Source organism: Typha latifolia, chromosome 12 (assembly GCF_019914945.1).
Source record: "Typha latifolia isolate L0001 chromosome 12, TyphaL0001v2, whole genome shotgun sequence".
Taxonomy (NCBI): Eukaryota; Viridiplantae; Streptophyta; class Magnoliopsida; order Poales; family Typhaceae; genus Typha; species Typha latifolia.
Window position 1 is genome coordinate 7,242,630 of NC_133097.1, and position 15,392 is coordinate 7,258,021.

Consider the following 15,392-nt stretch of genomic DNA (forward strand, 5'->3'; position numbering starts at 1 on the left):
ATGCTGCTTTGAGTAGTGTACAGACCAAAATTTGCCAAGTACCCTTATATCCTGAAGAACAGATCACAGCATTCAAACAAACCATGTACCATGTTTCCGGATCTTTGTAGACAGCTATTATCTTCACTTTCCTCGTTAGTGAAAATACAGCAGGTTGTGATCACATCATCTGTCAAAATACAACAATGCTAAAAAGAAGGAAAAACAAAAGGCAAGGGCAAAACAAGAACACGAAGAAGCAGCTTGTCTATTGTCCTCCCCACTAATATCTTCACCGCCCAACGTGCAAGGTAGCTAGAAGAGTTAGGAATCACTGATGCTCCAAAAGACCAAAAAGATAATAAAATTGATGGAATAGGTTAAAAGAATGTAAAATATGTTACCGAGTAGAAAGAAAAATTATAAGTCTCTACAGCAGCGACAATGAAAAATCATAGATTTGAAACAGGGCACCTCAAAATAGAAAGTAGCGTTGACTAACCAATGAGGTATGCCTACTAAAGTACAGGGCATTGAAAAATAAATAAACTCTTCTATTTTCATATGCTGCTAGTTGACTTAAGTGTGTCCTACAGATTCAAGTTCCTTTGAAATTGATTTACTCAGTGGGAATGTGTGTATCGGAATTCTATCCACGGGAGAAAATTCTCTACTGTATAACATTTGGCTACTGATCCATATATATAATCGATGCCAAAAAAAATGGTCCAAAAGAAGGATCCATGTTCAAGGAAAGAAACCACAGCGGACATGTCAAGACAGCTTGGGGGTAACTAGGATTCAAATAAGTTCGAAGCTAAATTACAAGGATAAAAGAAAAAAGAAATATCAGTTCTGACCGGAACTGGCAACAAGAACCAAGGACTGCTTTATCATATTCTCCCATTGTAGCATGATGTGTTATTAAAAGGGAATCGATCTAAGTAATAGAACTAAATCACATTCAATAATGAATCCACCTTCCCAATCCAGATAAAAAACATCTCAAGTAATAAAGCTCATACACCAACCAGCAGTATTACATACAGATTACTAGATGAATTGAGAGCCTAACAAAAGCAAGAGTAACATATGTCAGATTTCCAAATACATATCACCTTTAAGTTATCTTTTGTCTTCTATCTCTTGGTATACTTTTCTATTGCACTAGTTCTCTACAAGCCAATCATCAACCATCTAAAATACTGTATTGGATGTCAGAGCGCATCCTTGGACCAATTACAGTTGCCACTGGGCATCGATCATCATCATCAGCAGCCACCCAAGACATAATAACAAAATTTTTGCTATGAATGAAAGATCTCGATGTAAAAACCTATTATATCATAGCGGACTGCTAAATGAATCTAGAAAGATATGAAAGTATGATTTGACAATAAAAGAAGAATATTATAGCTCTGAAAAGATGATTGCAAACTTTTCATTTACCAACAACTAAACCTGGCAGATCAGAAGAAATGGGAATTACCTTCCCCTTGTAAATGGTCATCCACAGAATTTGATCACCAAAAACTCATAAAAAAGGATCTTTGATAACCAAAGTTCAATGTCTACCAATTAAAAGAGAGAAGAGTCTACCTACCACATGAATCCCAGTATTAACACACAAGATTAACCAGATATATATGAAAAATATGTGACAGTAGATTGTGGGGAGTACTTTAATTCACAATCAGATCTTCCATAAAAAAGACTAAAGCTTTATAGGGATTACTTGTGTATCCCTATTTCCCAATACCACATGGATTGTTGGTTATTACTGTACGTAATATTTTGGGCAATGTCACATCCCAAAAATTAAAGATCAACATGTGCAGAAATTCAAATATGAGAATTCTTTCAGACAGCTCATCTAAATACTATATCAATGCACATTAAACTGACATCAGATTAAGGTTCAAGGTGAGTTGCAAATACTAACTCAATAAATTAACAATTTTGACAGTTCATATGATTACCGTAGTTCCAGCATTTGATTCATACTGAAAAAGCAACATATTTCAAAAAGAACAAATCCTTTAAGTTGAATTCATACAATTTTAGCTGATCAAGATACCATTTCAGAAATAGAACCAAGAAATTAAAAAAAAAATCCTATATGAAAACAACAGGCCTTAACAGGAGAAGACAAAAGAATTTCCAGAAAAAGCCTGAAAAAGAATAAATTCTTCACTGCCTATTTCCAATAAAAGCCTTTTTAAGGTTGTGCTCATGGAAACCAACATACTTTTAGAATATGTAGGTTGATGTGACAGTCAATAGAAATTTATAGTTCCAACCTAAAGTAAAATCATATTTAGATAACAAAGTATAATTGTAATTATACATTAATGTCATTATATGCTGCATTACAATCTCAATTCAACAATTTCGAATGAGTGAATGACCAACAATCACTAGGTAACAGTCTCTGGACAGCAGATAAATAAGGAGTCACTGAAGAAAAGGGAGGCCCTAATTACTGGTTAAGGGTCATCACTTAAAGCCCACATGATCTTTAAATGAAAGTTATTATTAAAGCTCACAATACACTTGAGAAGACTACCACTGAACAAACTAGTCATGTAGAAATACATCTTTATCTGCATTGAATGTCCCTCAATCATCAAGTTTGAAGTCTAAATGTCTAATAGATTCATACCATATTAATGCAGACAAAAGATCCAGCAGCATACAATTAGCAAGAAAAGAATAGCAATAAATTTCAGTAAATAATGAGCCAAATGAACATAAGAGACCATTTAAACTAGGTCCTTCATAAGGGAACATTTGTTTCCCCATGCATGAATGTTACACAAAATTCTATATTTTCTTCTTCAATAGCTTATGTAATAAATGCTCTGTTACATAAGGCTAAAGATTTTCATTGACCTAGCAGGAATTAAGGATAACATTGGTGTTTCAAAATGAGTGGTGGTTTCACCAAAGTTTCACAATTTTGTTGTAAACCCAAAGAACCAAAACATACTAAAAGAGGATACAACACGTGAGCAGAAAAAGATAGATCCATCAAAGGCAAAACTTCCACAATAGATAATGAAAAGAAATAAGTTGTTTTTTATTCTTCTGAAGGATTGCTAAAATTGAAAGAAACAAGTAAAATTAGTCTAAACAACACATTGTATCCAATCCTTCAATTAGTCTAAACTAACTAAACTTCTTAGGCACCAAGTCAAACTAATTAAAATTCTTGTATACTTCTAAACAGTCAAGCTAACTAAACTTTTTATATACTTCAAAGCAGTCAAACTCATTAAACTTCTTGTATACTTTTAAGCAGTCAAACTAATTAAACTTCTTGTATACTTTTAAGCAGCCGAACTAATTAAACTTCTTATATACTTTTAAACAGTCAAATTAAAATCTTCTTGGATACTTTGAGGAATTTCACCCTCAAAACCCAACGTTGAGGGTACTCGTACACTAGGACACAGTTGAGACTCCTGAATATATCTATTTATGGATAATGAGCTGGGATGAACATCATAGGCATCAAAGAATGATATAAATAAAATATTATACTGATGTTCTATTATGGAACATGTTCAGAGCAAATTTATCCACATCTATTTTGTAGTTTTTTACGTTAATTTTTTTTTTACCTGAATTATGATAACAGACAAAACAGCACAAATATTCAAGTTATGGGAGTAAACTAAAACCAAGATGACAACCAATTTTTTAAATTCACAGGTAATGGATATACACCACCTAAGCAGCTAACAAGTCACTGTATCAGGTCAACAATGTCCACTAGTTCAATTTGCTCAGATGTTAAAGCCTGCTCCAACTGCTTCTACACCTATCCATGCTTGTATTTTCATCTTCTGATGTTACCTATCCTTAATATATATATATATATATATATATATATATATATATATATTTTAAAAGCATAGAGAGTAATCATATTAATGTAAAGAACTTCTGCATATATGAGAAGTATCGGCATCTATTGCAAATCCTAGAACTGCTCATTATTTAGTATTTTTCTCATTGAGAGTCATCTAGAACTGTATTAAGACCATTTCTCACAACAAACAATAGCAACGCCATATATGCTTCTTGATTCCATATGTTATATTTTGCACAAATTAGAAACTTCACTCTCCAAAAGTATTATTAGTTGCCTCCTTGTTTCAAAATAAGTAATGTATCTACAGAATATATTTTCACCTGTTACAATATTAGTGCACCGGTGCAGACCAGTTAAGCTAGCTTCTTTAGAAGTTCTGTCACAAGCAATGGCCCAATGAGTTACTTCAAGATATATATGCTATTGTTTCTCCCTTAACAAATAATAGCAACACACCTATATGCTCCTTGATTCCATATATTACGTTTTCCAAAAATTAGAAAATTCCATCCCAATACATTTTGCAAAGTATCACTAGACATCTGCCCATACATACTCCTCTCACAATTATGTGCCATTTTGCAAGATTGACAAGTAAGCAGGCTGGGCCTGACTGATCAGACAAGACCCTTACTCAAAGTTCATATAATGACCCCAAAATGTCCCACCATGAGACTTTAATCTGGAACAAAGAGTCCATATCCAGCCCACTCAAAGCTGAGGATGACCCAGCAAAGAGACAACCATCCTAAGATCTAGGTTTTTCTAAATATGGAAATAGGAAGACAGCAGAATAGGAGAGCATTCTTAGATTATGGATGATTAGTGAACAATCACCAATCCTGAGAAGAGTAATAACTGATGATGGTACAGATGTCACCTTTGTGGTCAGACCAACTAGGAATCAGTGCGTTAGATAATGAAAAGAAGCTGGAGAGCTAGGAAAGGATTTTCACTGGTCATGGTAGAGGAAAGAAGGAACAACAAGAAAAGGCAAAGATGGTTGAAGAAAGAAACTAAGATATGCATTTCAGTGGGGTAATAGAGAGATAGGGGCAAAAAAAAAAGTTCAAACGTAAGAATAGAGCTTGAGATCTGTTATACTATTGTTATGGATAACAAATAAGGAGCATAGTTACCTTTTTACAGGTTCGAAGCAGCTGAGCCACTGGTGCTTCAGCCAAGCTGATATGATAGCCAAGGATCTTCTTTCATTTTTTCCAAACATCAAATAGGCATATCAGATCTTCAAAACATAAAATTGCCAAGGTAACAGATATTCTGTATTGTGTGGTTTGGAAGTTTCGGTTTCAACTAGTTTTGGTTTTGACCCCTAGAAAAAATAAATATTTTATGCCAAAATGTAATGGTTTAACCTGGTCCAAAATAAATGTCAAAACCAGAAATCATGAAAGTTTCAGCCTTGACCACTGCAATTTGGACCTTTCAGCTTAGTTTTCATTAAGTCTCAGTCGTTACTGTTCCGTCTCAGGTGACATTTTAAACAGCCATTCACTAAATCCACACCAAACTTATACAGAACTAGCTAATGTCAACTTACCACCATCCCCAAGCCCAATGGCCTAATCTAATCATTGATACAGTGTACGTACGTGTCTAAATCAAATGAAAACTGTGAAAGTTAAAAAAACGCCAGCCACAAAGGAATAGGCTACAAGAAAACACTTTGTTCATCATGTAAACTATCTCAAAGAAGCATAGTATGAAGACATTCTTACCATTTCCAAACAACCATGTCAGTATGGAAGCATGACTCTCGCAGGCAGTTTCTTAAACATTTTAGGTCTGCTTTGCAATTACAAAAAGAAAACACAATTCAATATTCAGTGAAGAAAATAGCAATAAACAGTGTTTAATTAATGGGAAAAACAACCATGAGGAACAAAGAAAAAAACTCTGCTGTATGTCGAATCACTTTCATAGAAATAAAAAGACAAAAGATGGTAAAAAAAAAAGAAGTCGCTTCAACAAACAAACATCATTTCGCCATTCAATTTAAATGGGTAGGTCACATAAGTTTCCGTAATTTACTAAGCCTTAAAAAAAAGTAATTTACTAATAAAAATAAGAAAAGAACACCAAGCAATTACCTATTCTCATTGTCTCCTCCCCACAAAAGATTTCTGCCTGAGTTATGCCATAAGGCCCCTAACCCCTCCAACACAAGCCGGCTAGATTATCTACCTAATAACTGAATCTTCCAAACATGACATGTATGCTACAAGATTTCTAGTGAAATTGGAGCTGTATTCTATCAAGGGCAACAGCGACTTTCTTTCTCTCTCAACTGGCCCGACAAATTCTAGAACTCTTCTCACAAACCGGGAGATCGGACTCGACCGAGCGAGTCAAGTGCAGGTGTTTGAGCTGCAGCGAGTCCCTTTGTTTGAGCGAAGGGAGATCGGAGTTTCATACGTATATATGCCTCTGTGACACAAATGCCAAACAATTTTTATGCATCCTTAACCATGAAGATCAGAATGATGCCAAAATCGATGAAATAGAATTGAGGTGGAGATGTGCAGACATATACAACAAGACTCTAAACTACAGTAACCAAATTCAGATTTTCCTAATTGCATTAGTTTTGGCACATATAGATAAAATGATTGCCACTCATACACGACCTTGTTTGTAAGAACTTAAGCACATATAGGTAAAAGATTTTCCTTTCCTTGTATCTTATCTTCCAATTAGGAATTGTGGTTCATAATTTCTTTCAATCATGAAATGAAAGATGAAAGAGTTTTGATATCAATTGTGTCTTAAAAACATCTCTCAAGAACTGAAATTATGTGGACAGCAATGAAGGTTACAATCAATTTAGCCTTGGAAAAGAGTGTTAATCCACAATCATTAAAAAAAGTATACGTGGAGCTCCTAAATCAAGCAGGTCAGTTAAGGCAAAAAGCTCACATAGAGAGGCTAATAAAACTAAGAGATGAGAGAACCTGGTGTTAACATGCCAGCCAACCACAGTTTTAATAGAGCTTCACTATGAGGTCCAGAAATTTAGCACGAACAAAAAGATAAAATATCAATCCTAAAGTTTAAAGGAAGACATTTCTAGTCCTAATAGACCACATGCTGGTTAGAAACTAGTCATAAGTTAGCTCTACGCGTATAGAAACAAGTTGAAAGTGCTCCCATAAGAAGCGCTTCTTCAGTAAATAAACATATCAACAAAAGGTCATACAAATTTATGTGACACTGACTCGATCATTTGAATCCCCATATCATAAGAGTGGGTATAGTCCAGCATAAACAAACAGGATTACATTCATATACCCTTGTTGGTCGATATCTAGTTCTTCATGTAATCAAATTGGATAAAATTGTGTCAGAAACAGGGAAAAAAATTTAACTCAAGAATGGATCAAATGAATCTTAATCAATGACAAATGGATATTGCCAGAAAATAACAGTTACAAAGGTTTTTTATTTTTCTAGAAGTTATCATTTACTTCAGATGCGGTGACCAACATAAATCTAGGAATATTGGTAACTTGGTTTGGTATTGTTGGAAGTGATTAATCAATATATCCAAGGCTCCAAGCTACTAGTCAAACTGTCTAAAACTAAATTTTCCAAGAAAAATTAAGTTAAAGTCATAATGGCCTGTGACACTCATCACCAAAACAAAAAAAAAGGAAAGAATGGTCAGTAGACTCATTTTCTACAGGGAAGTAAGAAAAAGGAACAGAAACTTTCAAACAACATTCTTATGGAGCATCAAGTAATAATTAAGATGACTAAGGCATATAGGTATCAATGGCCATTTCTACTAAGATGGGATGAGGAGTTGGACCAAAGTTAGAATAAGAAAATAGATCCTAGAAGAATTAAGACAAATGTAATGATTTGGTCATAATCAAGAAGTATCTTAACTTCTAACTCTCTTTTAATTACATATCACCTACCACTGCATACTAAGCACTAATCATTCAATTTAGCAAGATGATGATAAGATTCGAAGGCTAATTGTGAGACTATTAACAAGGTATTGGCAGCTTCAGACTTCAAAGTGCAGACAAACTAAAAAACAAAAGAAATAGGACGATCATTACCTACACGGCTACAGCATTAGGAGAAAAGGTGTCTTCTTCATTATTTAAATAAGGCAAATCAAGATGGTAGGAGGTCAGTGATAAGTGTGGGCATTTTATTTTTGCATGTTTTGTACCGAACAGAGGAATGCATTTATTAGGTAAATTATCATCCAAAACTGTGAATAAGTCAAGGATTCGGATAAGTCGTTTATCTGCAACCATATCAACCACAATAAAATGACAAGGTATTATAAAATGTCGTGAACCAAAGTGATGAAGGTTATACCAAAAAAACAAACCGAGGATAAGCTGAGATAACTCCTGAACTTAAACGTTAAAAAGATCTCAATTCCACACAGAATCCATTTAAGGAGAGGTAAGTACAACAGCCAAATTCACTGTTCTCTACAAAAGGGTAAATATCAAATGTATGAATCACAGAAGAAAGAATATGTTGCAGCGAAGCCAATCAACCTCCATGGTGAGAGACATTAATTCCTCCTGAACACTAAACAAAGTGTGCTAAAGTTTATATGTTAAATTTCAGATAAAACCAATAAATAAGGCAATGTCGTAACCATCAAATATGCAAGTTCAACAATACTCAGAAAAGCATTCTCAGAGTGAGTCATACGATTAAACAGTAAAGAAAGATAAGCTAGTGACCATTTAGTGCAACTCATCAGACTATCACTGACAACTGGCAACAACAACTATGCAGCCAAGACATCCCTGGATATCCAAATAAGTAGTTCCACACAATACTTGTAGATTCTCAAACACAGTCTTAACATGTCACAAAATTTCAGCTCCAAGGAACCATTTCACAGATTTAGCAGCAACCTGGAGAATAAAAAATTAGCATATACACCCAAGTGAGAATATTGCACTTCACACACATAACAAGAACTGAGAGAAGAGTATAGATCTCCATTATAAACATACTGTAATGCATTTTTTAAAACTGTCAGTACATTACCGTAAGATTACTGCCGATTCCCACGGTTCTCAAAATTCGCCTTCCGAGATTTACTTGTATCATCAATTGATGCTTGCTCATCAGAACTCCTAGTAAGGAAAAACAAATTCCAGAAATTAGCAGTCCCCAAAATCTCAAATCAATATTCAGAAGCAGAAACGCATGAGAAGAAAGATGTACTCACAACTTCTGCTTCTTTCCAACTTCTTGTTTAATGTTTAAAACCATATCCATCGCCGTCTTTTGATGCTCCCTTGTCTGCGAATGCAAATCTAAGCCTTCTACAGTTTCACAATCCACTCTGCATATTCTGCACCACCCCATGCTCCCAGCGATTCTCTTTCTTGGGTGCTCAAAGGTATCCATGTCACCACGAAGAGAAACCTGTTATGAGAAAATGAATCAAATGAATGCTCTAAACAATAATCGATCAGTCAGTTTGTTTGGAAGATAAAAACAAATGCATATGATGACAATAAATGGCAGAAAGTACAATATGTGCATAACCAAGAGATAATCTTTAGACTTAAAATAGTTAGCATTGTGATACCACTCACCGAACTGAAATGGCCAGCTTCATTAGGAAAACCATGTCGAGAATAATTGCTGCCAAAAAGCGGATCACCTGGATGTACACGACCTGGCATGTTATAGCCTCCATACCCAGTAGGGTCACCCAAGCGCAACGGACCTTGTCCCAAATATTCCCCACCCCGTAAGATACTAGGCAAATTCCGGGAACCAAATGAATCGCCAGGTCGAAAGTGGGAACGAGGAACATCCGGACCATCCAGATCAAGCTGATCCATGTTCCGAAGACCTCCAGGACCATCAGGTATGCCTCTAAGAAAATGATCAGGTGGAAAATTCAAAGCTTTTGATCTTTCAACGAATCCACGTGGCTCTATGCCATCAAAATCCTCAAACCGTGGTTGGTTAGCCAATCCAAACCTACTTGATGGAAGGCTACCATATTCTCTACCTGGACTTCTTAAAGGTGGCAAGCCATCCATACGATGATGACCAAATTCCGCACCAGACCTGAGCAAATCAGGATGGCCAGAAATCCTTCCAAAATCTTCATGAAAGCCTACATGCCTATGCCTTTCACCAATCTCCATTGGGCGCTGATCTAAAGCAGCACTGCCACTAGGAAAAGGACCACTTGTTTGATAAGGAAGCAATGGTCTTACAGGAAGGGCACTAGGAACCCCTTCAGATCTACCAGGAGCTCTCTCAAATGGTCTTAGCTCTTGTCCCCTCTCCAACGGCCTCGATGAAGATACATAGTCATCAAACTTTGACAAACCTTCACCATCCAAATGAGCTGGCCTAGGAAATTGCTTCAGATCTTCTTCAAACTCCCTGCGGTTGACATTTCGCCTGCCAGGATCTACTGGATATGGCCTATGATTTTCATCCACAACTGCCTTGAATCCATCTTCAGGCAAAGACCTGATCCTTTCTTCCCGGAAAGAGGATCCGTGCATGCTACCAACTGGCCCTTTACCTGTGACTCCGTTCACCTTAAGCATGCCTGATTGGATAAAAGGTGGCTCAGGTTGCCTGCCATCAGAAAATCCAGGGCCCCTAGCAGCATAGGATTCAGCTTCCAAAGCATTAACAGGGCGCGGCCGACCCACTTGATCTTCAAGACCAAATGGAGGTCCTCGTGCTGTATCAAACAGTCCAGGAGGTGGCCCACCCATAGCAGGTCGGATCACACTTTCACCATGAGGTCTAATGCCGCCTACATTCATATGACTTTGAACTTGAAGCTGTCCAGGAGTCCTTGCTGGCACTTCAGAATGAAAAGAACCATACGGTTGTTGCCCTGGTGGTGGCTGAGGGAAAGTTTCTCGATGCGCTTGCATAAAATAGGGAGGAGGCGGCTCCTGAAACCTTCTTTCTTGAGTGGCTCCAGGATGTTGCATGTGCTGTGCAGGTCCAGGAGGCCTCTGGGCTGTATCTGTCATGTTTGAAGGATGTGCAAAAAATGTTTGCTGCGGTGGAGGGTACCTTTCATGACCAGGAATTGGTCCTGAAGGCGCCATTCCTTGGACCACACCAGATATGGGGCCCTGGCGAGCAAATTCGGGTGGATGTCCACTGTGATAACCAGGCTGGGGAAATGACCCTTCATGAGGAAGGATATTTTGGCGGCTAGGCTGTTGTAGTTGTCCTCTATCCAGACCTCCAGGTGCTGGCATCTGTTGTGAAGCCTGCATGCTGCCAGCAATATTCCCAGTTCCCTGATCTTGTGAGATATGACTTTGACTAGTACTCTCCATTTGAGAGCTCAATTCCCTTGGCATAGGGACTTTCCCATCATCAGGTTGAGCATGTGTATCGTCCCCTTCAGCCTGTGCACCTGGCTTTTCACTAAATGCACCCTCTATGCTCTTGTTCTCATTTTCTTGCTGGACATCTTTTAAAGGAACTGAACTATCAGTTCCCTCACATGGTGGATCAGTAACCTCTTCCTTCATTACAGGCTTGTTTTCCACTGCCTCAGCATCCTCATATTCCACACCTTCCACCTTGTGTTGTGCCAATTCTGAAGCAACTTTGACAGATTTCTTCCCCTGGGCCTCTCCTTCAGCTTTTCCCTCTCTAGCAGAGTCTGAATTTAGAGTCCCTGAGCCAGCATACACAGACCCTTCATTCTCAACACGATTAGCCACACCTAATTCAGACCCTTCTGCAATCTTAGGAACTATTTCCTTACCTATCTCAGGGGCATCTTTAGTTGGCTTCACTGATGCAGGGGATGCAAGTATTGGTGCACCTTGCCCAGCAGTGTGAGGTGGTACACCTTGCAATTCCGCTGGTGTTGGCATATGAGTAGAGGACCTTACCATAGGATTTGTAACACCAGGCTGTACATACTTGCTCGGACCACGAGGAGAATGCTGGAATGGCTGCTGTGTCATGCCATGACTCATCATCATAGTAGGCCTACCAGCCACAACCTGAGCTTGATGGACCGGTAAACCTTGACCTTGAGGTGCACTCTGTTGTGAGTAGGACTGTGCAGAAACTTGCTGCTGCAAATACGATGGACCATGAGGACGCACAGGTTGCTGCGGATGCATTGGTGGTTGGGATGGGAGCATCCCATGCTGGTATGGTTGGCCAGGTTGTTGCAAAGGGGCATTTGCTTGCTGTGGCTGAAGACCCTGGTGTGGTGCATGTGGATGAATGCCAGGATGCTGCTGCACCTGCTGAGCATGATGACTGACAAGATGATGAAGTTGTTGTTGTTGAGGCTGTTGAATATTTGCATGAGGCCCTTGGGGAGGTAGCATAGTTGATTGCTGTTGGACTTGCCCTGGAAATTGACCCTGGGGAGGGCGCATTTGTGGGGGTTGCTGTGGTGCAAACTGATTGTTCATTTTAACAGCATTTTGAGGTATGCCCTGTTGCTGAGGATGCATGTGGATAGGGTGTTGCTGTGGAGCACCTGGTGGGAATTGATGGACCGGCTGAGCTTGTGGATACGACTGATGCCCTGTCACTGCATGAGTTGATGAATGCTGAGGTTGTAACTGTGGAAGCTGGGCCTGTGGAAGGGGTTGAGGCTGCAGCTGAGCATTAGGTTGAGGTTGTGAATGGGGTTGCAACTGCATATGTTGTTGAAAATGAGGTTGGGGATGAGAGGCTGGTTGTGCTTGCAATTGAGGTTGTGCATGGGGCTGTTGCTGAGGATGGGGTTGCAAGTTCGGTTGTTGTGGTTGTGGATGTTGGATTGGCAGGAGCTGCTGGTAAGGAGGTGGCTGGAGCTGCTGCACTGGCTGTGCTGGGGCATGAGGCTGAGGTTGGTTTTGAAGTGGTTGGGGAAGTGGCTGCCCAAATTGCTGTCCTGTAACTTGTGCACCGGATGGTGGATGTGCTGGTGGTTGTGCTTGAAGAAGGGGCTGTTGGGGAGGTACATGAGACTGTGGTGCCAGCATCTGTTGTACTTGAGCATTTGGCTGAGGCTGCGGCTGCAACTGGAGGTTTTGCTGGTTGGGTTGCAATTGGGCTGCTTGCGCCTGAGATTGTGGCTGCAACTGAGGTTGGACCTGGGGCTGAGACTGCTGCGGAGGTAGAGGATAGGATTGAGGCTGGGGATGTTGTTGGGCATTTGGTTGAGGCATAACATACGGTGAAGGCTGCTGCCCTTGAGCAACCTGCATTTGTGGTTGCACATATTGTTGATAGGCTTGCTGATACTGGCCGTACTGCTGATATTGCTGATAAGGATTATATCCAGGATATTGCTGATAGTATTGTTGGTACTGCAGCTGCTGCTGTTGGTACCACTGGTCAGCTGTAGGAGCCTGTGCAACTGCTTGCTGATATGCAGCTGCTTTCACCTGGGTTTGCCCCTGACCAGAAGAAAGAATTGCTGCTGGAACAGAAGCAGGGGCTGGAGCAGCTGCCGTTGCAGCAGCAACAGTTGGAGTAGAGGCTGAAGCTGCACTTATTGCTGTAGCTGTTGCAGTAGTAGATGAAGTTACCTGTGTTGCAGTAGCTGCTGGAGTAGCAGTTGAAGCAACTGTTGTTGCCGTAGCAGTTGTAACAGCTGAAGTAGCAGCAGCTGATGGATCTTGGGCAGCTGCTTGAGTTGCCGTTGTTGAAGCTTGAACCTGAGTATTCTCTACCTGTTGTGCTTGGAGTTGTAAGCCCTGCATGCAGGTTATAAAATAGGAATCATTGCTATAAATTCAAACCTTCAAGTTATAATATATTCTGCAAAACTTCTCAAGACTTACAGGACAGATTTGTGCATGTTCTTGTACTTGGCGGTGTATGATCTGAGTCCCACACCGGTTGCAAACAACAGGAGAGTTTCCAAAGGTACAGCCAGTACAGTGTGTAATACAATCAGACAGGGTCCCTTGCCATTGGCATCCACTTCTGTGGTAGAGGCAGTGAACTGCTACTTTGCCTACGGTTTCGGCAAGAGTCTTATTGGATTCCATCAGAGGCTGAAGATTACATAATTAGGTTATCAGGAAAGTATCCAATGCTTTGGAAAGAGGTTTGATACAAAGATGGCACATAATTACCTTAGAATCAGCTTCAGTCACGAGATAGCCATCATATGGGCAAGCCTGAGTGGTGGCCACTATATAAGCCAAGCATGGTTTGCAGTACAGATGGGTGCACTGTGACTGCAGAGCTTCATTAGGATAGACAAGCGTGCGGCAGACAGGGCAAAAATATTCACCAGGAAGGGATTGAATGTTCAGTATGCACTCGTTATCGAAACCCATGGTGATATAACTTTTCCAACTTAGCTTGACCTAAAATTTCAGATTTCCCTGCATACACAAAGATTTAACAATCCATCAATACTACAAAAGAGAGATGATTTCAGAGGGTAAATAATGAAACTGTGGGTACAAGTAAATGGAATAATTAGAAAGAAAAACTATTAAAGAGTAACAGAAGCTTTAACAAAATGTATTCAGAAAATACAATAATAAATTTGATTCAGAGAACTGTAAACAAGTAACAATCAGCAGAAGGCAAGGTATAAATTTACTTCAACAAACATACTGCATCAAGAAATAAATAAGGAAAGTAGCAGGGAACAAAGAATTGATAAACTCAAATACTCAACTCTAGTTTAGAACAAAATGGGAAATGAATAATCTGATGTAATCAGTACAGAAAAACTATTAGATAATAAAAAAAAATCGACCAACTGAAAGTCCATCCATAATGATCTTAGCTTCCAGTACTGCAGTCGACAAGCATCAAAAATCGACATTGGAGCCATGATACCTAATACTCTACGAGCATCTTATCAAGAGCTACGAAACCCTAAACGCCTCACGGAAAATAATAAGATAAACCTGGTAAAAGATTAACGACATCGTCGCCAACGGCAATCGAGCCTCCTCCATCAATAACCACACCAAAGAAATGGATCGAGTTTAAGGATCCATACCTGGAAACCTCGCAGGGTTTCGCTGCAACTCGTACCTGATTCACGTGACGGGGCAAAGCTTAAACCCTAGAGCGGATGCGACTTAACCACCACCTAGGGTTTGAGGAGAGTAGCGACGGCGGGTTTGGGGGACGTCGAAGGGATGAAGGGGGGAGACAGATCAAGTTCTTTTGAGTGACGAAATGATTTAAGGGTAGAAGAGGTGGGAGGAAGCGGAGAAGAGGATGCGGTGGTGAAGAACCGAGGAGATTTATGAAGGGAGAAGGGAACTGTAGAGATGTGGTTTTATAGATATTTGGGGTGATACGGAGTGATTCGTGCCATGGTGCGCCCGTTCCCAAGGGTTAGCCCTAACCGACTTCTTAACGGAAGCGAATGAGGACTAGGAGAGGAGGTAGTAAGATTTCTAACGGCGCTTAACGGATTACATTTTGGGCCGAAATAGCGGGATTTGGGTTGATGGGCTCGTGCTCAAATTGATATTAGGCTCGATCACACTGGAACAGCAATCTGATCTTGATTAATAGTTTAATTTTGAGCTCCGTA

The 15,392-nt window shown here is 39.5% G+C and overlaps 1 protein-coding gene across 6 annotated transcripts; it reads right to left on the reverse strand.

The window, feature by feature from the left end:
- Window positions 1-103: 103 nt before the first annotated feature.
- Window positions 104-15,104, reverse strand: LOC140799301 (uncharacterized). 6 transcript variants are annotated; one of them, XR_012110976.1, is made up of 8 exons: window positions 13,960-15,100; window positions 13,663-13,878; window positions 9,463-13,575; window positions 9,090-9,289; window positions 8,906-8,994; window positions 8,593-8,769; window positions 5,596-5,662; window positions 104-169 (listed from the first exon to the last, which is right to left on the reverse strand). XR_012110976.1 is itself a non-coding variant. In XM_073153567.1 (7 exons), exons 2-6 carry the CDS (start codon window positions 14,164-14,166, stop codon window positions 8,913-8,915), a joined length of 4,818 nt encoding a protein of 1,605 aa, XP_073009668.1. In that variant the 5' UTR covers window positions 14,167-14,214; window positions 14,882-15,104; the 3' UTR covers window positions 8,445-8,769; window positions 8,906-8,912. The 6 variants fall into 6 exon arrangements, 4 of the variants coding, with proteins under 4 accessions (XP_073009668.1, XP_073009670.1, XP_073009669.1 ...); XR_012110975.1 differs by having other exon boundaries at window positions 104-313; XM_073153567.1 differs by lacking the exons at window positions 104-169; window positions 5,596-5,662 and having other exon boundaries at window positions 8,445-8,769; window positions 13,960-14,214; window positions 14,882-15,104.
- Window positions 15,105-15,392: the final 288 nt, after the last annotated feature.

What these genes read in the sequence shown, in the direction of transcription:
- LOC140799301 (XM_073153567.1), bottom strand. Translation starts at nt 14,166, where the DNA reads ATGGGTTTCGATAACGAGTGCATACTGAACATTCAATCCCTTCCTGGT. An exon ending in AACATGCACAAATCTGTCCT is followed by an intron (nt 13,576 to 13,662) that starts GTAAGTCTTGAG and finishes ACCTGCATGCAG; the next exon opens with GGCTTACAACTCCAAGCACA. An exon ending in GTTGGAAAGAAGCAGAAGTT is followed by an intron (nt 8,995 to 9,089) that starts GTGAGTACATCT and finishes TTTCCTTACTAG; the next exon opens with GAGTTCTGATGAGCAAGCAT.